Consider the following 23,427-nt stretch of genomic DNA (forward strand, 5'->3'; position numbering starts at 1 on the left):
TCTCTACACCATAGGTTTCCACTTGTCTAACACTAGGTCACATGACCATCCCAAGCTGCAAGAGTCACATAGGTATTTCTAACCCTGAACAGATCAGGGCTCTATGCGCAGGGAAGAAGAGATCAGACGTTGGATAAGCAACCATTGGTATCTGCACAGGCGCTTAGGCTGTACACATTCACCACTGCAATGCTGACTGTGGGAACACAAGCCATCCTGCTGGAGATATTTTGATACATGAGTCAGAAGTTGAAGACAGAGCTCAGCTCTAGAACAAGTCAAGTCCTTAACTCTCTGGGATCACATCCTTACTCTTACCTATATTTGCAGTGTTCACAAACCCATCGAAATTTTTTGAGAAATGCTACGTATTGTGTTGTGCCTCCTGGAAACACACAATAATAATCCTAGGATGTTCAAAACTCTGAGATATTTTCGATAAAAACCTGTTTGACCATACTTAATCCAACATTTCTCCAACGTTCCCCAGACCATGTTTTGGAAATGCTGGTCTAAGCTAGTAACTTGAGATCATCTGTATTATCTCTTCTTGGCCATGTGGTTCACTAAGAATTAAGCTGTGACAGGGTATAAGAATCATGAGCTCCCCACCTCATGTAATAGTAAGTACAAGGCCAGTATTCTGGGTGTGCAACCTGTGTGGTCACACAGGGCCTCGTGCTCATGAGTGCCCCACGCTTGGTTAATGCTTGGTTCTGACATCTTGATATTAATTTTTGAACAAAGGGCTCCAAATTTTTATTTTGTACTGAGTCTAGCAAGCTGTGTAGCCGATCTCAGGCAAACAATATCAAGACCAGATATATATGATTCATATTTTTAGCTTTTTCCTATTTCAGAAGCGGTCTCCTGCTAGCTTGAATACATTTGCTGACATGCATAAACATACATGAAAATGCTGAAACAGAGAAGTGTTCTCTCATTTCGGCACTCTTCCCTTACTCTTTTTCTTTGGTGGAGAGAGAGGTATGTCAAGTTAGTATCAAATGTAGGAAAAAAAGAAAGAAAGAAAGAGAGAGAGAGAGAGTGGGGAAGGAAAGAAAGAAGGAAGGAAGGAAGGAAGGAAGGAAGGAAGGAAGGAAAGAAGAAGAAGGAAGGAAGGAAGGAAGGAAGAAGGAAGGAAGGAAGGAAGGAAAGAAGGAAGGAAGGAAAAAAGAAAGAAAGAAAGAAAAGAAGAAAAGAATGAAAGAAAAGAAGAAAAGAACGAAGGAAGAAAAAAATTAGCCTCACTTTGTTATCATAAATGGGTATGAAAAGAAATTTAAAGCAAACCTTTTTTAAAAAGTAAAACAATTAAAGCCACCAGTCTTTGCCTTGCAGAAGAGAATTGTGTTTTATTAATTCATGTAAATTCAATTTATAGCACAGTACAAGGCAGATAGTAGGTGCCCAGTTGTCTGATTGACTGAAATAGTGGTTGACATGCAAATGAGTTTGACAAAGCTCATTCATAAGTTAGAGAAATTCTCTCTGCATCCAGAGCCAAGACCCAGGCACCCACTTCAGACTCTGGTGAAGCTGAAGATTCATTTTCCTATTGCCAATCAATTCTTTTGTCAATTTTGTTTGGAGTTTTGGAACTTAAATTTATGCCAGAGTAGGAACTAGTCACGTGAACACAAAAGGGACACACACACACATACACACACACACACACACACACACACACACACACACAAGCAGCAACCATCAGTCTAACTGCTCCTCCACATTGAAGGAAATATCTAAGAACAAGAACAAAACTAGCATAATCAGAGCTTGGCTGGAGAGCTTCTCAATTAGAAGTTTTTTTGAAATCTCTGGATGTTGATAAGAATGATGTGGTATAAACAGATTTATGCACAAGTCTAACTATTGAGAAACAAAAATGATAAAGAAGCTGATTTCTTTAGCCTTAGCTCCAGGCAAATATGCAGTTTCTAATTTATTTTTCCCCTGTTCTACCACTTTCAGCTTAAAATGTATTTATACCAGTGACCCCCATCACCACAACTCTCATAAATGGAAGGCAACAAGACATTACAGGGGGAAAAAAAAGAGTGGTGTCTTCCACAAAGAATAGTGTGTGAGTCAATATGCCTCTCTGTCTAGGATAACCCATGTCTAACTTTCTTTGACTTTGAAAAACTTAAACAGAGTCTTGGTGTTACAAACCCTTCTGGGTTGGGGACCCAAACCAAGGTCATTCTGCCCGGGGCCATTGGTGCCAATAGAATGACATTAAGTTTGGAAAAGTAGAGCAGAAACTTTATTCTTTGATCAAGGAATGGAGAAGGGTAAGCTCATGCTCCAATGGCACTCCCCGCTCCAACCCCAGTGGAAAGAAGCCTCCTGTATTTATAGGTTGAGGCATAGGGTGATTAAATTCTTTTTTAGTCATGCGTATTCTTCTGTTGCACTTGGCCCTTTTGCACAAGGTTCTTTTTGCACATGATGCCCATGGCCATCTTGATTTTTGCATTCAACGCCTTGGTCTTTGGACTTAGCCCTCTTCTTTTTCAGGTGAGAAATCCTTTTCAGTTCCTGAAAGCAAGCATAGCTCGTGACATAGTTTAGGTACTGAGAAACCTTAGGGTCTTTTAGATGATAGCCTGGCGACATTAGGAACGGTACTGAAAAAATAAAATTGTCTTTAGGAAGCAAGAACTAGGCTTTCATTTCTTTAAAAAAGGAAAGTTAAGCCTAAAAGAAAAATAAAGAAAAGCAGAAAGAGAAGGAGATTCTTTGTTATTATTATCATGCAAAATGGCAAGATAAGGAGCCAGTAAGGATTGGCCTTTTCGTTGGAAGGACGGAGTTGGCATTTAGATTCCTTTTCTGAGTCAGGAACTGGGTCTTCTCTGTCTTTACCTTCCCCCACAGCAACCACCACAGCGATTTCGTGGGTAGCGGATGTTTGGAAATAATGGGTGAGTGTTTGGGTGAGTGCATGGTTGGTTAGTGGATTTAAATTCAGCAAATTTCTCTCATTTCTTCTTCAGTGTTAGAGCAGCCTTTTTCTAGTTCTTCTGGTCTCTGCCACATAACGCCACACCCCAGCCCTGGCCTCAAAACCATTTGAACAGGCACGCATGTTCTCATATCAGTACCGTAAAGGACCATTCTCCTCCAGAAGGTGAATTTGTGTCTAAGATTCTCGTTTTGTCCGTAAGCTCCCATGTCTTCTGCATCCTAGTCCTGGCCTCACAGGGCTTGCACACTCACCCCTCAGCCCGTCCCTTCCTAGCCACATTCAGTAAATATTTATGTTGTTCGACTGGTAGATTTAAGCAAATTAAACATTTAAATTCTGCTTTTGAAAACAAACTCTTCTTTAAGTAGTGGTTTTAAAAAAGGAAGATAAATGTTTGCTAAAAGTAGTAAATGTCTTTAGATAATTGTACTTACCTATTTAAGAAATCTTTTTTGTGCTTAAAATCGAAGACTACGTTTAGTTTTCAGTCCAATGAAAAAAATCTGTCATAGCTTTTAAAAACGGCACCCAATTTTCCAAGCTTTTTAGTTTTTCTTTTTTCTCATTGAAAATAAGAAAAAAAAAAAGTGCAACTTAATGAAAATATAATTCTCTCTAAATTATCATGTGATTTATTTTCGGTTTGAAACATTTGCCTCTATCAGGTTTCCTTTGCTTCCTGTGTGAACAACCAGATGCATTGTGCCAGATTTGTCTCAAAGCAGAGAACATCAGTATTCATTTGAAGCATCTTTATTTCCCGCAGGCCATTTCAGAGAGAATCTTTTTACCAGCTCCTTCTTTCAGAAACTTAAGGAGAGCAGAAGTCTTAAAAAAAAAAAGAAAAAGAAAAAAAGAAAAAAAATACACAGTATAGTTTTCTGTCTGAGACTTAGAGAAGACAGGCAAAGGTTAACAAAAATAGAAAGAAATTTAACTCATTCCATTTTATTGAAAGCAATTTCCAAGTAGCCTATCTGTTATGAAGATAACTTTATCCAAGCATTTATTTAATAGTTAATTAGCAGCATCTCTTAAAAGATTTCTGCAGCCTAGAGAACGCAGGCCATAACTTAGCTAATAATATCAAACTGATGAGCACCTACATTTTCAGCTGATGATGTGGCAAAGATCATGAAATTCTGCAAAACTCAATCTAAAGTGAGTTGTAAATTGCACAAATACCAGCTAATGGATAATGAGATTCTATTCTAATGTTGATAATGTGCAATGTAAGTGTTTCCTGTTTCTTAAATAGGATATCTTTGACCATTTAAACAAGTCTTTAGCACCAAGCATCCACAGGCATGAGTATATTAAAAAAGCTATTTTGTGTATGCCGCTTGGAGGTAATGAGAAAGTGCCTCTCGATGGGACACGCATAAGAGGAGACATCAATGTCTTATTAATAGGTAAGAGCACGCTGAGTTAATAGTGCATTGATAACTTATTTTTATTGTCCCCTCTTCACCACGCCTGTATGACTCAATGATGTAATATAGCAAGAAAACAAAAAGCCAAACTAGCACAATTACTGTGTCATCATTTTCTTGTATAAAAATGTGTTTGCCTCTTTTGGAAATATTTTTTATCCTTGAGAACATCATCTGACCATTTTTGCAAATATCCTGTGTCCAGTATACCAACCCCCTAGCCCAAACTCCCCACTTATCTCCTTCCTTCCTTCCTTCCTTTTATTCAGCCCTAAGTTCCAACTTTGGTCTACTCGAAAATCCAATAAACACCTGAAAAACCTGACTGTTGTCTAAATCTCCCTCTAACATAGGCTGTGCTCCATCTTTTTATTTTATCCTTTGAGCAAAGGCTCAGAGGCCAAGTGTAGTTTGAGTAAAGATTTCAGAGTGCTCTCATCTAAGAACTTGCCATTGGCAGCCTTCCCTACCACTTACTCTGTCCCTCTTGATGCCCGGCACCCAGGGAGATTAAAAAATACCTGAGATGTGATACTGCCTTTCTGTCTAATTGTGGAGATGAGACAAATATATTCATTGAACTTTATTTATTAAATACTTAGTGCATGCCAGGAATTGCCAGCCACAGATAAAACCAAAAAAAGGAAGACATAAAGCTTGCTCTTAGGAACTGACAGAAAAGAACAAGGGGAGAGACATGTAAAGAAATTAGTGCATCAAAGTGTTCTGGGCTCTATGACACAAGCATAAGCAGAATGCGGAAAGCTCACCCACGGCAAGTACCAGAAGGAGATTCAGAAAAGGAAGATATCACACAGGTAGGAATGGTGCAGAAGTTTCCAAGAGTGGGATTTTAGCTTTCGACATTTCTTTTGAATGCTCATTTCAAGGACTCATTAAAGAATATTTCTAAAGACTACCCGCTACCTCAGTATCTTCCACATTTGTTGCTGTAACTTACTCAGATTTCCCCTAAATTGTCACCTTCAAGAGATTTGACCAAACTTCCCAAAATAGAGTGGCCACCTACTCACTGTCTTTTGTATAACCCTTGCCTAACAGTTGTAAAAATCTAATGTTTTTCTTATGGTTTTATATATTGCCTATAAACTCGAAGAAAGCCAGGACTTTGTTTTGTTGCCTGATGTACTTCAGTGCCTAAGACAGTGCCTAGCACATTGAAGGTGCTCAATAATATTTTTGAATGGATAAATGGTAAATTCACAAGATTTTCTCAAATCAGCTTTGTGGCCAGGCCACTTCCCCTTTCTCGACTCTTCACATTCCACCCACTTTTTCTCCATCTATATTAGCCCTGAATCAATATCCAGTATTGTTCCATGGGGAAATAAATTTTACAGCACACTCATTACAGGGTCACGGTCAGAACCAAGGTCTATAACAACTGTGAAACTCAAGCTATGTCTGCACAAATATCAAATTATAATAATATCAATTTTAAATAAATAATATAAACTATGCAAAAAAAATAAATTCTGGATTACAGAGAAGTGTTGTCTTTTTGCTATAAATCTGTGGTCTTTGAGTTCAAATTTCATGAGGATTTAAAATTTTGGATGATGTGTTTTCCTAACATGTTATGTCAAACAGGACTGCCATTCCAAGAAGAGAGAAAATGGCATAATTATATTTGATAGACAAGTGAAAAATGTACCCTGAATCTTACTTAGGCCTAACTAGCTAATCATAATGATCCAAATTAGATATTGTCTCTACTTTAAAGCTTCTTTCTAAAAAGTAATTCTTTGAAGTACATTGTTATCCTTTATCATACCTCATAGTCCTAATCTATTCTATTCAGTTCCACGAATATCTACTGAGGACTTCCAAGCATTTGGATGAGAGGGTGGCTAGGAGTGTTGTAAAAATGAATGTGAACTTCGGCATCCTAAAAGCCAGTATCTTACTGTGCATTCTAGGACATTTTGTGAAACATCTCATACTTAAAAGAGCATGCCTCTCTTCATTTTGTGTTTCCAATATTCAAAACGGAAACGAGGTCGGAGAAAGCTGCCCGGCTGTCGCAGAAACACACTACCATGCAGGGTCACCCAGCCCCTAAAACTGTCATGGTTCTAGATTTCTTGGTTGTCTTCTCTAGGGGAAAATTAGCAAAGCATCTGTTGCACTGAGTACAAAAAACATAAAACATCCAGAAGACTGAAAATTAAAATAAACAGAGGACTGTAGATTGTTCAAATTAGCCTATATTAAAGCCAGAGGAACAACCAGTCATTTAGCTGTTAACTCCAGCATTAACAGCAGCACCAAGCTGATGAGTGTGGGAGAAAGCAGACCCTTGCCACTGACGGCGGCAGTGGCAGCAGTAGCGACCAACCGTCCATTAAAGGACACTCTAATGACAGCCATTCCTGATTTGGCACAGCATCACAGCTTAGTCATCAAGCCCCAGCTGCACCGCCAGTCTATGGGCACTACTAACAGCATGAGGAGAGGTTCGGGCAGTTGCCCAATAGGGACTGGCTTAGCACAGTGTATTAGACTCTAGGCAAAACCCTGGTGACGCAATAACAAACAAGACACACTCAGTCTCTGCCTTTATGGCTCTTACATTCCAGAAAGGATTCTGGATATGTATTAGTTTCCTAGGGCTGCGTGATAAAGTACCTCAAACTAGATGGCTTACACGACAGAATATATTGGGTCATAGTTTGGAGGCTAGAAGTCTAAGATCAAGGTGTCAGCAGGGTTCTTAGAGCTGTGGTTGGTTGCTGTGAGAATCTGTTCTTCCACCTATGTGAGCATCACCCTGATCTCTGCCTTCATCTTCACATGACACATCTCCTTGTGTGCGTGTCTGTGTTCAAATTTCCCTTTTTATAAGAACATCAGTCATATTGGATTAAGAAGGGCCCCACCCTACTCCTGTGTGACCTCATTTTAATTAATTACATCTACAACGGCTCTGCTTCCAAATAAAGTCACATGCTGAGGGATTGGGGTTAGGACTTCAGCATATGAATTTGGGGAGACACAATCCAACCTATTACAGCAGAAGGAAATTTGGTGGGAGCTGGAGCAGGTAAGTGAGGATGTCAGATGCTATATGTAGCTGAGCTCATGTGAGAAAACCCCTGGATATTCTCAAATACTCTTGCGGAGGCCTTGAAAGTGGTGGGAGGTCCCACAGAAGCAGTTGGAGGCAAAAGAGAAAAAAAGTACTATTTATTACTTTAAAAAAATTTTTATTTTCCAGTTTTATTGACATACAGTTGACATGTAACATTGCATACGTTAAAGGTATACAACATAATAACTTGATTGAGAAATGATTATCACAATAGAGTTAGTTAACACCTCCATCCCTCACATAATTACCTTTGTGTGTGTGTAGTGAGAACATTTAAGATCTACTCTCTCAGCAACTTTCAAGTATATAACACAGTATTGTAAACTATAGTCACCATGCTGTACATTAGATCCCCAGAATTTATTTATCTTATAACTGGAATTTTGTAACCGTTGACCAACATCACCCCATTTCCCTCATCCCATACCCCTTGCAACCATCATTCTACTCTGCAAGAATTCTCAAATCCTCCTCTGTCAGCCATATTCATCTAAGCCTTCCCTTCTACCTCAGGCTCCCAAGGAAATTGCTACAAGAAATAGCAAATAAGAAAGTAACCACTGTCATAGAACTGAGTTAGTGTCCAATATCCCACTGTATCCCTGTGATGAAGCAGAGCTGAAGCATGCAACTTGGGCCTCCCGGCTAAAACCTGCACCCAAATCCCGAAATAATACTGCTTGCCAACCAGATGCAAGGTACAGAAACACAACGATCCGCACCTCTAGATGTGCATGTAGAGAAAAGAGAGACATGGCAGGCCCTGAGTCCACTTAGCTAAGTGCATAGGCGCTCAGACCAGGAGGCAGGGAGGCAGGAGGCAAGGTGAAAGCAGAATCACCCCGCAGTTGTCACATTGCATCTGTTTTGTTGTACATTATTTTTATACTACATGAACAATGGTATAGACTCCTCTGGGCAATTATCTTCTTTTAACTCAGTGCTATAATGTTTTGATTTTCATTACTTTCTAAAATGTTTCAAATATGATAGAATGAATTTATATGAATATATACATATTTATAAATTCGTATTGAGTTCTTTAGTCCTCTAGGTGACTATCAAATTGTCAAGTTCTATTTTCTATTTTGTTACAACTTCCATTGACAATGCGTCAATGATGCATAAACCTACATATATTTAGGAATTATTGTCTTCTTTATTTAAAATTTTCAACTGGGAATAGTATATATCTGTCCATTTATTCTTGTCCTTTTTATATTTTTCATGTTAGGATCTTCTCATTTTCTTAAAGGTTGTGTGTCTTGAATTCTCAGTAATTCAATATTTGCAGAAACAAAAAAAAGGAATCTTTCATTATCATTGTATATTTTAGCATTTGGCAATCATGTGTACAAATAATAAATGCTACATATTTATTTTACACATACAATTATAACTTATTATCTCTGATAATATTTGATAGATTCCTTTGAATTTTCCAATGATAGACTCATAAAACCTACAATTCAAATGTTTATTTTCTAATTTTCTTTATTTATAATTATTTTTCCTTCTCAATTATCATCGGAATTTCTGAATGGTAACTGAGGCTTTCTTTCTGTCTAATTAAACTATTTCTAGTGCTAAATTAAACAATTTTTTTTATTTCTACAAATCAACATATGCAGTTTTTAAGATCAAATAAAAAGAACATGTGATTACACACAAGAAATTCAAATGCTAAATAGAGTAGCAGTGCTTCATTTTCTAAAATGAATTAGAAAAAGATCTCTAAAGAATAACTATTTGAGATATACTTCAGGAATCATCAACTTTTGGGGGCCATTAACTACTTTCTCTTTACCTGAAGTTTTCAAAATATTACAGCCTGACATTGGAGGGTGGGAAGGAGGGGGATTCTGAGTCAGGGCTGATTGTGTGCAACAGGAGAGTATGTGGCAGGAAATACTCTCCCATTCTCTCCCCAGTGCCTGTGTCATTTTTTGTTTGGGTTTTTTTTTCCCAAATTAAAAAAAAGGATAATCAACGAGTCTAGTTTTATGGTCAACTGGTTAAGGAATGAAATCTGGCTTCTAGATTTGTTTGTTTGTTATTCCAACATCAGCTACTTACGCAGCAGGCATAAAACAGAATGGGCACCCAATCCACATTGATTTTCCAGCAGCCATGTTTCCTCAGCCCCCGAGGTGTGCACTTGAGCCACATTGTGCCCAGCACAGCACTTTACCTTTGGCCACAAGACATTAGCCCTTAACCTAAGCCAAGGCAATCAAAGTCCTTCCCCACAATGCTTCAAAATAGGACTGGAAGCAGACAGCGCCAGGTCCTGTCTGTGGCAAAGCTGTTAGAACCTGAGTCTGGCGTCACCAGTGCCATATCCCCTGCCACAGAAAAAGAGCTTGTTTAATAGAACAAAGCCAACACAAAGAGAGGTGGAAAAGGGAGACCTGAGGGTTAGAGGAAGTCCTGGTGGCATGTTTGTTTCTGATTCCTGTCATTCTTGGGGCCAGCTTGAGTCCCAGCCTTCCCAAGGTCAGAATTTCAAGACAATAAAGTCCCCATTTGCTTAAACAAATTTGTAACTCCTTCATTTATAGCCTAAGGAATACTGAATTACATAGCCAAAGGTCAAGTTTCAGCTCAGTTGTTTCTGGAGTTTATCTTTCTCACTTGTCTGAAATTCTACTGAGATGTCTATGACTAACCAGTGGTAATTGTACTGTCTTTAAAGACAACGATTTCTTTCTCATTTCTCATAGACTCCACTGGGTAGCAGTGGTTAAATGCGTGGGCTCTAGAGTCAGAACGTCCTGGTAAAATCTCAGCCTGAATGTTTACTAGCTGGGAGATAAAAACCCAGTGGCGACACCTAAGAAAGTGGTCTATTTAAACAGGTTCTATTTAATGCGGACTCCTTTTTGTGGGCTGCTTGTAGGTTGGCATAGCACAGAGCGTATGAAGGTGACTAGTTAGTGGGGTCTCCCAGCATTGTCTCCAGAAAACATTCCTATTCTGTCACTTGGGGCCTTATTCTTTAATTCTTCCTTCCTTCCCTGTTCCTTCTTATATTGTCATTATAAATGATCCCGGAAGCTATAACCAAGAGAAAGGCTGACACAGAGGCAGTGGCAGCCAAAAAGAAGACACAAACTGGAGGGAAATTAAAAGTAGAAAATAGTAAATTTCTGAAGATGATTAGAGCTTCCAAGGAGAGAAGTGTATTCAGATCTTTTCTGATATTAACCACCTTTTAATTTACCTCGATATAGGCTTAGAAGCTTTCAGAGGAAACTATGAAAATTAATTCATGAAATACTGCCAAGCTGTGAAACCGAGAACTCCCTTAAGAGTCGTGTGCCTCTATGACTAAGGTTTACAGATAAGCAGATATTTGTTGTGTATTGCTGACAGTAGGGCTGCCTTATCAGTAAATGCCTTATCAGCACCATTCCATGTTCATTACATATGATAGTTTCCCAAGGCTCCATCTAAAAGAAAATGTTTTATAATCCTAGCTGATTTGGGGTGTACCAAATCACTGTCGTTAAGGTTTATGATAACTGAGTCATTTCCCAGACCTTTGACCTATAGCTAGCTATTCATTCAGAAAAGGTTAGTCTTGAGAACCTGGGTGTAATTTTTATTTCGTTTGTTATACAATTATCAAAAAATAATAAGAAATTAGTTTTTTATTGTGACCATTAGAGTAAGAACACAAACCCCAAAAGATTATGTAATATTTGAAAATAATTAGAAAAGAAAAAAAATTTTTGAAAGATAGCTAACTCGGCACATTATCTAAACTGTATACACTTGAGATAATTATACAAAAAATGTACAAATGAGGTTCTTTTAAAAAAAATCTCACATTTAGATATCCTAATGTAATGATTGGAAGACACAAGTAATCTTTTTAAAAATTAAGAAGAAGAATATTGTACCTTCTCTCTTTTTCCTGCTCCTGCCCATGTATGTCTTTCCTAAGCTTCTGGGAGGTCTGTGTATGCTGTGTACACATGTGTGGTTGGAAAGGGAGCAGGGAGAGAATCACAAAATATATATATATTTTTGAAACTGTGATGGCCATCAGCTCTGGGACCTGGGACAGAAGGGCTTATTGAATATAGAACCTGAAACCTGAACATTGAGTCTTAAGGAGGTCAAAAGCTATTAAAAGCAGAAATGAGGAAAGGCCTTAGGTCCAAGGCCTAGTCCTTATGATTTGCATGTCAAACAAGCTCTTTGGTAAAGCAAACTGCTCAGCTAAAGGAACTCCTTCGCAGTCTCAGTCAAATTGCAAAGCAGGTTTTAACCTCGTGTTCCCTGAGTGACAGAATGGGAATGTTTTCTAGAGACAATGCTTTGTTAGTGATTCTGCTCCCAATTTCAGTATGGGGGTTGGGGGTGGGGCGGTCACACACCACCAAGCGATTCTTCTCCACTAGCTGGGTGCCCTGCAAGTCAATTCAATGTTGACACTACCTACCTGGACGTAGCGTCAGATTCCACAAGTTAAGGACTCAAGTCCTGTAAGACTGCCCTTCACTTTAGACACCAGATGTAAATCCAAGTTGTCACCTGTACATCTGACCGACTGGCTATAGATCAGAGTTTCCAAAGACCTTCCCTCCATGGGTTCAATTAATTTGCTAGAGCAGCTCACAGAACTCAGAGAAACAGTTTACTTACTAAACTACTGGTTTATTATAAAAGGATGTAACTCAGAAATAGCTGATGAAGAGGTGGATAGGGCAAGGTATGGGGGAAAGGTGTGGAATTTTTATGCTCTCTGTGGTTACACCACTTTCCCCAAATCTCAGTGTCTTCACCAATGCAGAAGCTCTCTGAACCTCAGCTTTCTGGGTTTTTACAGCGGCTTCATTATGTAGGCACGATTGATTGAATCACTGGCCAACCTCCAGCCTCCCTCACCCAGCTCCAGAAATCAGGGAATGGGACTGAACATTCCAACTCTCTACTCTTGGTTGGTATCCCTGGCAACCAGCCCTCAGCCTTAGGTGCTTTTCAAAAGTCACCTCATTAACATAACAAAAGACACTTTTATGGCTCTCTTAAGAAATCCCAATGGTTTTAAAAGCTCTAGCACGAACAAAAAGACCACATATAAATATGTTATTCTAAGTCACAATATCGCACAATTTCTTCTCTGTTTGTTCTGGGGGTAGAGGTTTTATTTGGTTTGGTTCTGCTTGATAACTTGCCACCTTAAAGATTTAATGTAGGTTCTGTACAGGTGGTACTTAAAGGGTAGATCAGATGTACCATTACCCACTCCTGAGCTATGGCTGGCTCCTCACTGGGGTGGCACACCTTGCCAGCAGCACCGCAGGTTCACAGCACAAAGGAATAAGTGAAAGTTGAAGGCCAGATCGACCCAATTCTAAACATATCTAACTATTTCTCGACTGCCAAATAAGAATAATATCACTTATCACAAGGGGCTATTTTGAGAATTATATATATAAAACACCTCAAGCAGAGTTTAGAATTGAGTGCAGTAACCTCCCCCCCCAAAAAAAACCCCAAAATATTAGCTCTCTTCTTTAGTTTCCTATTTCTTCTGATCTAGCTGATCTGCAAGGTCCCAAAAGTTTATGCGCTATACCCCTCCATGGCCTGTTTCCACCACCTGGGTTGGTTTGAAATGAAAGTTTAAGGGGACAATGATCAATTATATGTTTCCATAACACCTTTCCCCAGACATCTGAGAGCTCAGAAGAAAATTTTCTATAATCAGTCACTCTAACGACTCCAAGCGCGTTGTTTCTAACGTAAAATACATCTGAGCACTAGTTTTCATGTTATAACAGGCTTCCAGTCCCATGGCCTCGGCAGTCAGACTGGACTTTGTTACCAGCGCGGGGGGCCTTGCCCCGCTCAGAATAGAGATCAGGAGAGTGGGCGAAACAGTTTTACAGACAGAAAAGTGTATTAAAGCAAAAGCTTGATGCACCAAGGAGATGCACTCCAAAGAGAATGAACATGGCTCTCTGAGGCTTACAGGCACCATGATTTTGTAGGTTCTTGGGATCAAAGGCCACCCCTTCCTCTTTCTCTTCTCCCTCCCCAAAGCATGTTGAGGTAGGTCCTACACTGCACATGCTACAAGCTGTTTGTAGCATGTCTCATTAGCATCTTAAATCTTCCCCTAAGGGAGAGTTTTTTACTATGACAATGAGGAAAAGTTAACCACAGGACAGCTTTTAACTAATGTGCCCACAAGACCTTAGAAGCTTTCCCTGGGCCTGCTTATTTCTACAGTCCCGTTTCCTTATTGTTTCTTATTGGCCTGGGGATTGATTGGCTCAAAGTTGTTTTCTCCCAGCTGCAGGTTCCAGCTACATGACTATCCTACCTGGTCACTGACCGCAACTTTAGTGGTGAAATTTGATTTTATGTTAAAATTCTAGATGCCAAAAGATAACTGTTGGTTCTTCCTGTAGTCCAAGGGTTCCCACCCACTAGGGAAACAGTTAATTATTACCTCAGGACACGTGTCTTAAATAATCACAAGGAACAGGGACATGGAAAAAGTAATCAAAGGAAAGTATCCCAGTACGAGAATCCTACCGGGATACTTTTTTGGGCAACAATTTTCTCTTCTGTTGCTCAAATGATTTCCTGCAACTTCCTTTTATTAGGATGACCACACTTCCAGGTGCACCTGGACAGGTAAAACCTGTTGTCCATAGTCATTTTTGACAGCACTCTTTTTACTCTCATAGCTGTCCCTTTTTAGATAATAAATTACATCACACTTGTAATACTACTGCCTTTTCATAGCTGCCATTTGTTGAATGCCAACTATGTACCAAACAACTTAAACTTATTATCTTATTAAACCTCATAAGAATTCCATGATGTTTCATTGCCTCATTTTATAGCTGAGGAAATTGAGGCTCAGAGATGTTAGGAAACTTTTTAAAATTACAAAACTAGTATTACTGAGGCAAGGTTCAAACTCAGTTCTATCGGATGCAAAAAGCTCATGGCCTTAACCACTACCCCACTTTTGTCCTTTATGAGAGGCAAGAAAGGAAAAATTATCTGAAATGTCACTAACTGGGTAAATCATGGTTATAATTTTTAAAAATGGAAAATAGCAAGTATTGGCAAGAATGTGGAAAAATTGTAACCCTCGTACATTGCTGATGAGAATTCAAAATGGTGCAAGAGCCATGGAAAGCAGCTTGACAATTCACCAAAAAGTTAAAAATAAAACTACTTTATGACCCAGCAATTCTACTTCTATGTATAGTCCCGAAAGAATTGAAAATAGGTGTTTAAACAAAATAGGTGTACATGGATGTTCATAGAAACATGATTCACAAAAGCTAAAAGGTGAGAATAACACAAATGTCCATCAACTTTTGAACAGATAAACAAAGTGTGGTATATTCACACAGTGGAATATTCTTCAGCTGTAAAAAAAAAAAAATGATATACTTATGCTAAATGTGAATGAACCTTGAAAATCTCATGCTAAGTGAAAGAAGTCAGATACAAAAGGTAATATATTTTATAATTTCATTTATACAAAATGTTCAGAACAGGAAAATCCATAAAGATGGAAAGCAGAATGGTGGTTGTCCGGGGCTAGAGGGCAGAGGAAGGGGAATGACTGCTTAATGGATACAGAATTTTCTTTTGGGTGATGAAAATGTTCTGGAACTAGATAATGGTGGTGATTGTATAACATCATGAAAGTATTTTAACCGCTCTAAATGGTTAAAATGGTGACTTTTATGGTTTTAAATGTTTTACCACAATAAAAAAAAAATTGGAGAAAAAACAGTAATGATGGGTAAAGCTGCTGGTGACTTAGCACAAACCAGGGCAGTGGCACCAGACCATACTAATAGCCACTGTAGTCTTCACTGTTACTTTCTTAGAGTAAATGAATAAGTATTTAAATAAATAAATAACTTTAAAGCCAGTTTTACTTAAGAATGTCCTTAATGAAGTAGTAAACATTATTAACTTTCTGAACCCTTGAGTGTACATTTTTTTTATATTCTGTACAATAAAATGAAAAGTACCATTAAAGCATTTCTGCTGCATGGTGAAGTACAATGTTTGTCTCAAGGAAAAAGCACCTGTAAGGTTTTTGAGTTGTGACATGAATTAATTACTTTTTTCATGGAACACCATCTTTACTGTAAAAAACAATTTATGGGTAAATTATGGTTATTCAGACTTAGTTATTTGGCAGATTTTTTAAAGTTGAATGAAGACTATTTTAAATACATGTATAATGTAACATATATTACATATATAAAGTATAATATATCATATATATGTTTTAGTGTCTCTTTGTATGGTTTTTATAGCTGTTGCTCTGGATATAACATTATATATACATGATTATAAATTTGTAAACTGTTACTATACAAACACACACATGATTCAGTGGAGGAGGAAAGACAATCTTTTCAACAAATAGTGCTGGAACAATTGGATATTCATTAAAAGGAAAAATTGGTAAACTGTACATTATCAAAATTAAAAACATTTACTCTTCAAAATAAGCTTTCCAAAGAATGAAAAGACAAGCTGCAGAGTGGGAAAATATGTTTCCAAATCACGTATTTGACAAAGAAACAGATCTAGAATCTATAAAGACCTCTCAAAACACAATGGTATAAAAACAAAATGATCCATTTAGAGTATGAGCAAAGACATAAAGAGAGTCCACTGAAGAAGATATACAGATGGCAAATAAGCACATAAAATGATGTTCAATATCATTAGTCATTTGAGAAGAGCAAATTAAAATCACAGTGAGATATCATTACATACATCAGAATGGCTAAAATAAAGAATAGTGACAAGTAAAAGAAGCCAGTCCGAAAAGACTGCATGCCGTATGATCCCAACTGAATGACATTCTGGAAAAGGCAAAATTATGGGGACAATAAAAAGATTACTGGTTGCCAGGGATTAGGGAAGAGGGAGAGACGAAAAGGCAGACCCAGGATTTTTAGGACAGTGAAACTATTCTGTAGGACACTGTTTTGGTGGATACATGCCCTTATACATTTGTCAAAATCCACAGAATGAGTCTATGGCCATGCCACCCTGAACACGCCCGATTCCATCTGATCTTGGAAGCTAAACAGAGTCGGGCCTGGTTAGTACTTGGATGGGAAACCACCTAGGAAGACAAGGTGCTATAGGCATAAAAACAAACAAACAAACAAACAAACAAACAAAAAACACAGAATGTACAGCACTAAGAGTGAATTCTAATGTAAACAATCTATGATCTTGGATGGTAATAACTTGGCAATATAAGTTCATCAATTGTGACAAATTTATCACTCTAGTGGTGATGTTAATAGTGGGAAAGGCCGTATATATGTGGGGCAGGGGATACATAGGAAATCTTTCGAAGTTCTGCTCAATTTTAAGGAGAATCTAAAACTACTCTAAAAAATAGAGTCTATTAAAAAAACAAAACAAAACAAAAGAGTAACAACACCAAAAGAAGGCAAGGATGCAGAGAAACTGGATTATCGCCGCTGGTGGGAATATAAAATGGTACAGTCACTCTACAAATCAGTTTGGCAGTTTCTTAAAAACCTAAACGTGCAACTACCATAGGCCCCAGCAATGCTATCCTGGGCACGTATCCCAGAGAAATGAAGACTTATGTCTATACAAAAACCTGTACATGAATGTTCATAGCATCTTTACCTAGGATAGTCAAAAACTGGAAATAATCCAGATGTCCTGAAACAAGTAAATGATTAAATAAGCTGTGGTTATTCATGCCATGGAATACTACTCAGCAATCAAAAAGAACAAACTATTGTACATACAACGGCCTGGATGAATCTACGGGGAATTATGCTGAGTTAAAAAAAATATCCCCAAAGGTTCTCTACTGTATAATTCTATTAATATAACATCTTTAAAATGACAAAATTATACAGAGAACAGATTAATGGCTGTCAAGAGTTAAACAGGAGGTAGGAACAAGAGGGAAATGGATGTGGCTATCTATATGAAGGCAACCTGATGGATTTTTGTGGTAATGAAAATGTTCCATACTAATGCAATATCCTGATTATGACATTGCACTATAATTTTGCAAGATATTACAGTTGAGGGAAGATAAGTAAAGGGGACACAGGATATTTCTGTATTATTTCTTAAAACTGCATGTAAATCTACAATGATCTCAAATTTTGAATTTAAAAACTTGAATGAAGTGAGTCTGTCATTACAAGGTAGGCAGTACTCATAGTCAATGATAATATTTAAGCTTTCAAGTAAAAATTAGAATTTTGGAAAATTTGTGCCACCATGAACGTCAAGTTCCCAAGACTTAAAGATTTATTTTTATGACATCAGTGGTGACAGTAACTAATGTTATATTTTGATACTGTATAATGAAATGTACCAAAAAGTTGTAAGAGACGCAAAACTCCATAAGCCAATATTTAACAAATAATCAATGCACAATATTACAAAATCATGCTTAGCTGAAAGAGTCTTTCAAAATATAAGCTAGATCAATGCATTTCCTAGACAGAGAACAAAAGTTCATTGATGTGGTTTCAGATTCCAATCGCAACTAACCTTCAAAAAATTATCATTTCTAACTTTTAACAAAGTATTCAAAAAGAATATACACAATTATCTGAAAATCTATTCAGATAATTGGTTTGAACCTACAACTACAATCAACAAGAAAGGCGAGATTAGTTTTCTTCACATCCTTCCTCTAAAAAAATATATCACAACAGAATGAATGCAGACACATATATGAGAATTCAGCTATATTCTATTAAGCTGGACGTTAGAAATTTGCAAAAATATGTAAAACAACATCCCTCCTTTTGCTAAATTTTATTTTGTTTGGAAAATATAATTTTAATAAAAATGTTATTATTTATGCTCACATGAATGGGCTTATTATTTTTAATAATTAATAAAGATACTTTAAATTTTTTCTGGTTTGACTTTCTAATAAGGTATTGATAAATGTCACGCTCATAAGCAAAAGCTCTTTTAATAGTGTAAAGTCTCCCGAGACCTAAAACTTGAGAATCACCATTCTAGAAGTTTAAAGTTTTCTTGTTGATTGTAGTTGTTCAAACAAATTCTAAACCAAGCTCACATACCAAAGGATTTATGTAGGAAAAGAAGAGAGTGGCCAGTTTTGGAGTGATGGGCACATGTCCCCAGAGGGAAACAGATGTCCTACTGCCCCTCCCTACATCGGCATAGGACAGCACAGAAACGCTGAGGTTCCACGTGGAGGGTCAAGGCCATTGGACGTGTCCAGCGGTTTCTGGAAAATTACTTGTGAGGCCACGACCCTTGGCCCCCAAATAAAGGATCAGTAATTTGAAAAGCTATCTCTAGGTGTTGCACTGCTGTTACAGACAAGTTATACTTCTGGAGGAGCCTGACTTGCTTCCCCTCCTTTATTTATTTTCCTTTTTTTTTTTTTCTTTTTTTTTTTAGTTCCCCTCTATTAGGAACAAAACACAAACAACATTTCAACGATTAAACTTTCACCAAAATAATGATTTACTATACTATATCCAGTTATTTACAGAGAAGATCCATTTATAGAAGAATGAGGTGATTGTAATATTTTAGGTGAAATCCATTAATGAGGAATCCTTTTTAATTTTATTTGCCGGCCATATTGTTGAGTTAATCTTCAAAATTCATGCTGCTAAAAAGGGAAAGAACAATTGATGACTTAATTTCTAAATTTAAAAATTGTCTTTTAAATGAATCACAATAAAAAGTTCTAATTTTTAAATGAAATGCTATCAGCAGTCTCCTGCCATCCCTCCCAGTTGGCAGAAAGCCCCAGCCCCTGTCTCCAGAAAGATGCACTGGCTTGTTGGACTCATGTTATTCAGATGCTAAACATCAGGGTGAGCACATGCTTCAGCCTTAGAAAGAAGGTCATTCTAATTTAAGATCTAAATTAGTGCTAGAGTTTCCGTCATCAGTGAATTGACTGTAGAAATGCTTGGACTAAGGAGAATGTAAGTTGATTCCTTGCTTTTGGTAATGTTTAAATGACCCAGAGGCAAAACAGTTCTGCTGTAATATTATGGTGATTTTACATGTGTCCGTGTGTGTGTCTGTGTGTATGAGTGTTTCCACTTAATGGCCCTACCATGTCCCTGATACCCTGATAGTTTCCTCCTTTTTGACTTAATATCCTTCTTTCTCCCTGTTTTATCATTTTCTTTAAATCCTTTTAGTTTTTACTTAAGTCGGCTCTTCAAAAGCACTTATATTTGCCATTTCCCAGAGGAACATCCTAGCAATCCATTCACCCAGCTAACTAACTGATTCTCTCCTCCCTAACCACTTCTCCATCTTCCCCACTCCAGCACCAGAATTCCTCAGGACTGGCCCAGGGGACCATGCCTGCAGGCACAGCTTCTATCAGGTCGACCTACTGGGTCCTGTATTGTCAGATCTGTTCCTTTTATTTTGAGGCATAAAATAAACTGGAATAGCTGTTTAGAAACAAAGAAACGTGTATACTTTTTAAGTACTTTTTTAACAAGCCATCACCTTACGATTAGCTTTAAACATCTATCTTCATGTTGAAGATATACGAAAGCAAATATGAGAATGAGACTATTTGCTTTCTGTTTATTATCATGGACTGTCTTTTGATTAACTTTGCAAACAAATTTAGAATCTTAAAATCAGGTTGTCTAATTTTAAAAAATCATAACCTTAAAATACAGTATGTCTTGAATAATCATTTTTCTTAAGAAAATATACTCTTGCTTTAGCTAGTTGCAATATTTTTATTTTCAGAAATATTTTAATTACATATGTTTTTCTTTAGTTTTACTAGTAATTCTCAGAGACTATTTTTAATAAAATAGAACTGGAAAAAATTTTAAACTTCACTTTTAAATGATGTTTAGATTTTATGCCATTTTCTTTATGTTATTTTTGTGAGAACAGGAATCTGTATATGAAACTCTGTGCTATTATTGGGGTACATATTATTGGGATGTTGGGATCCATTGCTTAGTCCTGCCCTTCAAAATGAAGGCTCTCATGCAGGACATGACCTTCCACAAAATGCACTTGCTCAATTTTCTCATTCCTCTTGGGAGCAACCCCCATCCAGTGGCTATTGATGTGGTCAGAACCTCCTTGCCTCCTTTTGGGACATGCCTAAGGGGCCATCTTAGCTTCAAAGATTGCAGTAGGGTGGGTTGAGGCCTCCGCTACAATCAATCACATCACAGTCCAACCTCGCCTCTGCCCAGACCAGCTTTCCTCATTCCAGTACAGGCGTTCCCAAGAGTAGTCCCCAATAAACCTCCTGTATGCCAATGTCCATCTCTGACTGCTTCCCAGGCCATTTTCAAGAGTCTATTATCATTGTAAACACCTCTAAGGCAAAACTTTAAACCCTCTACTTGAAAATCTTGGCTTAGAGTTAGTTGCTGAATGTGAAGCCAGATTAGTTGAAAACTTCTTTAACGAAAAAGTCCCAAATATGTCTGTACTCCCTTTCTACAAGCCTGAGCTTACCATGACCCAAAAACTTTTAGAACAAAAATATATCCAGGTAACCTCTCCCCTTTACCAGGAAGGTTGAAACTTATAGGCAAAATCAGTTTTGTTTTCCAAAGAGGCTTACACTCACCCAGAAAAAATGTACAACCATACACAATTTTGGATACAATTATAGGAAGATATGAAACTCCCTCCAAAAAAGCCTCCATGGATCCCAATTTAAGGACTGTTGATTTATAGTGAAAGTAACAGGAACTCATCGTCTCAAAGCAGTTGTCCCCATCATAGGGCATGAAGAGAAAAATTTTTTTTAAGTATATTTAAAAAGTCTTAATTCTTCTTCATATGATTTCATCAATAGATTTTGAATAACGAAATATCAGGCTCAACTTACATTTTCCGGAGCCATATTTACTGTATTTGAACTTTAACGGTATCTCTTTCGGGTACAATAGACAGCGATGAGGGTGACTATCAGCATCAGGACAAACACAGCAACAGTTGAAGAAGCAATAACGACAACGTAATCTCGAATCGAGCCTCTCTTCTCACACCTCTCTCCTGTGTACCACCAGTCTTCCCCTGATGGACACCTACACATTAAGAACATAACTCAGAGTTATGAACTGATATTTAAATCTGAAAACCTTCATCATAAAGGTGTGGGTCTACATTCAGTTTATTGACATCTGAAACATTTCACGTATTCTGGACTAGAGGGGTTGGTTAGACTAGCACCAGGAGTCCAGGCCGGGTCAAAGGAAAAGAACAATGGAATGACTCCTAATCTGGTATTTAAAACAGCAGCTCCAAGGTGGGAAAGGAAGGTAGCATAAGTAACGGAAAAAATTTCTCAGTGTCCCAGTTCCTTTACCTCCCAGCTATACACTTTGGCCAAACTCTTCCCAGAACCTAAGTATATCCATCTAGAAAATGGGGACAGTTACAGTCTATCGTGAGGACTTAAGACATGTAACTCCTGAAGTCTTTTTCAGGCAATTAAAATACAAAGTGCCGTTTTTCATAAATAATTGTATTGTTCTTGTGGCTATTGGAAATCCCAAGTGAAGAGCAAAAAATAAATATCCTATGAATGCTTTTGAAGAGAATTAACCAATTTCTCTCAAATGAAATATTAGTATTTAACCCCATGTTGTGGGAAGATAAAATTTCAAACAGAAGAGTGGGAAGAGCTCGTCCAAATGACCCCTTACCTGCATTCAGCTTTGCCATCTCGAACAGTGCAGATGCCATCATTCTCACATGTGAAGTTTGTACAAAGGTCGTTAGTGTCAGAGGTTGGGTTTGGCTGCGGTTGTGAGGTTGGGTTTGGCTGCGGTCGTGGGGTTGGGTTTGGCTGCGGTTGTGTAGAATTAAGGTGGGATATGTCTAAAGACAACAAAGAGAGAGCATGGATGGAAATCATGCTTTAGCAAGTTTTTGCAAGTTTTTGCTTTAGCAAGTATTTGATCTTTAAGTTTCAAAATGCTCAGGTTTCAGGTTCGTGAGAAATTCAGATAATCTTAAAGCATAGTCCAGCAACATTCAGAGGCAATAAAATAATAGTCAGGTTCAAATGTAGATGCAAAGGGGAGCTGGGCCAGCCTATAGGGCTACAGCTGAACCACAGCTTGCCTGGGCCTGGGCTTGCCTGAACTCTAATGGGCCCAAGGCTTTGTTACTGTCAACCTAAAGTGAAAGGGCCTTTCAAATTGAGAGGCAACAAGCATTTATTTGAGATCAAGAACAGCTATTCAGGAAGCACCGATTCAGGTAGCAGCTCAAATAATGTTCTGAATAGGAGACAAAGACAAGGGGTATTTATGAGAAAAGGTAGGGGGGAAATTATATCAATAGAGGGAAGGCTTTTCTATTTTGCACATAATATACAATAGTGATGTTTATTCTAAAGAAAGTTTTTAGTAGTCATAATATCTGTTTGCTTATCTTTGCAAACGGTTCTTTGGACACAAGGTTGCTTTAGGCCCAGTCCAAAGGTTATTTTGCCCTGTTTTAACTTCCAAAGGTTTGAAGCATAAGACGCACGAGGCAGTTCCTCTGGCGTGGCAGGTCCCACTTCATTTTAAAGGGGCTCCGTTTATTGTTTTTTCACAATCCTCAAGGAGAAAACAAGGAAACTAAAGTACATATTGCAAGGCAGTTGATGGGCTTTCCCAAACTCGTGAGTCTCTTGCTTGGTGGAGCAGTTGATGGATATTTGTGCGACCTGGTGGCACATAACGCCAGGTCGCCTGACAACCAGCGTTCTGTTCTTTGCAGTGTCTTCTATTCCTTCTCATCAAAACAGGGTCAAATGGAGTTAATGAATACGTGACTTTTTCTTGCTACATAAAATATTTTCTCCCTTGACAAAAGTTTTCCTGAATAATTTTTCTAAG

At 37.9% G+C, this 23,427-nt stretch overlaps 1 protein-coding gene and 1 pseudogene across 1 annotated transcript in view; one reads left to right on the plus strand and one right to left on the minus strand.

Moving 5' to 3' along the window:
• Nucleotides 1–16,564: 16,564 nt before the first annotated feature.
• LOC120589585 (uncharacterized) lies at nucleotides 16,565–16,683 on the plus strand (annotated as a pseudogene).
• A 2,286-nt stretch (nucleotides 16,684–18,969) lies between these two features.
• MEP1B (meprin A subunit beta) overlaps nucleotides 18,970–23,427 on the minus strand; it is a 44,008-nt gene continuing 39,550 nt past the window's right edge. The window contains exons 13-15 of the mRNA XM_039843812.1: nucleotides 22,243–22,417; nucleotides 21,423–21,621; nucleotides 18,970–19,196 (exon numbers count right to left, since the gene is read on the minus strand). Of these exons, the coding sequence (XP_039699746.1) occupies nucleotides 21,456–21,621; nucleotides 22,243–22,417 (341 nt within the window). The 3' untranslated portion in view covers nucleotides 18,970–19,196; nucleotides 21,423–21,455. The remainder of the gene's footprint in view (nucleotides 19,197–21,422; nucleotides 21,622–22,242; nucleotides 22,418–23,427) is intronic.

This window comes from Pteropus medius, unplaced genomic scaffold, assembly GCF_902729225.1.
Source record: "Pteropus medius unplaced genomic scaffold, Ma_sr-lr_union100, whole genome shotgun sequence".
Taxonomy (NCBI): domain Eukaryota; kingdom Metazoa; phylum Chordata; class Mammalia; order Chiroptera; family Pteropodidae; genus Pteropus; species Pteropus medius.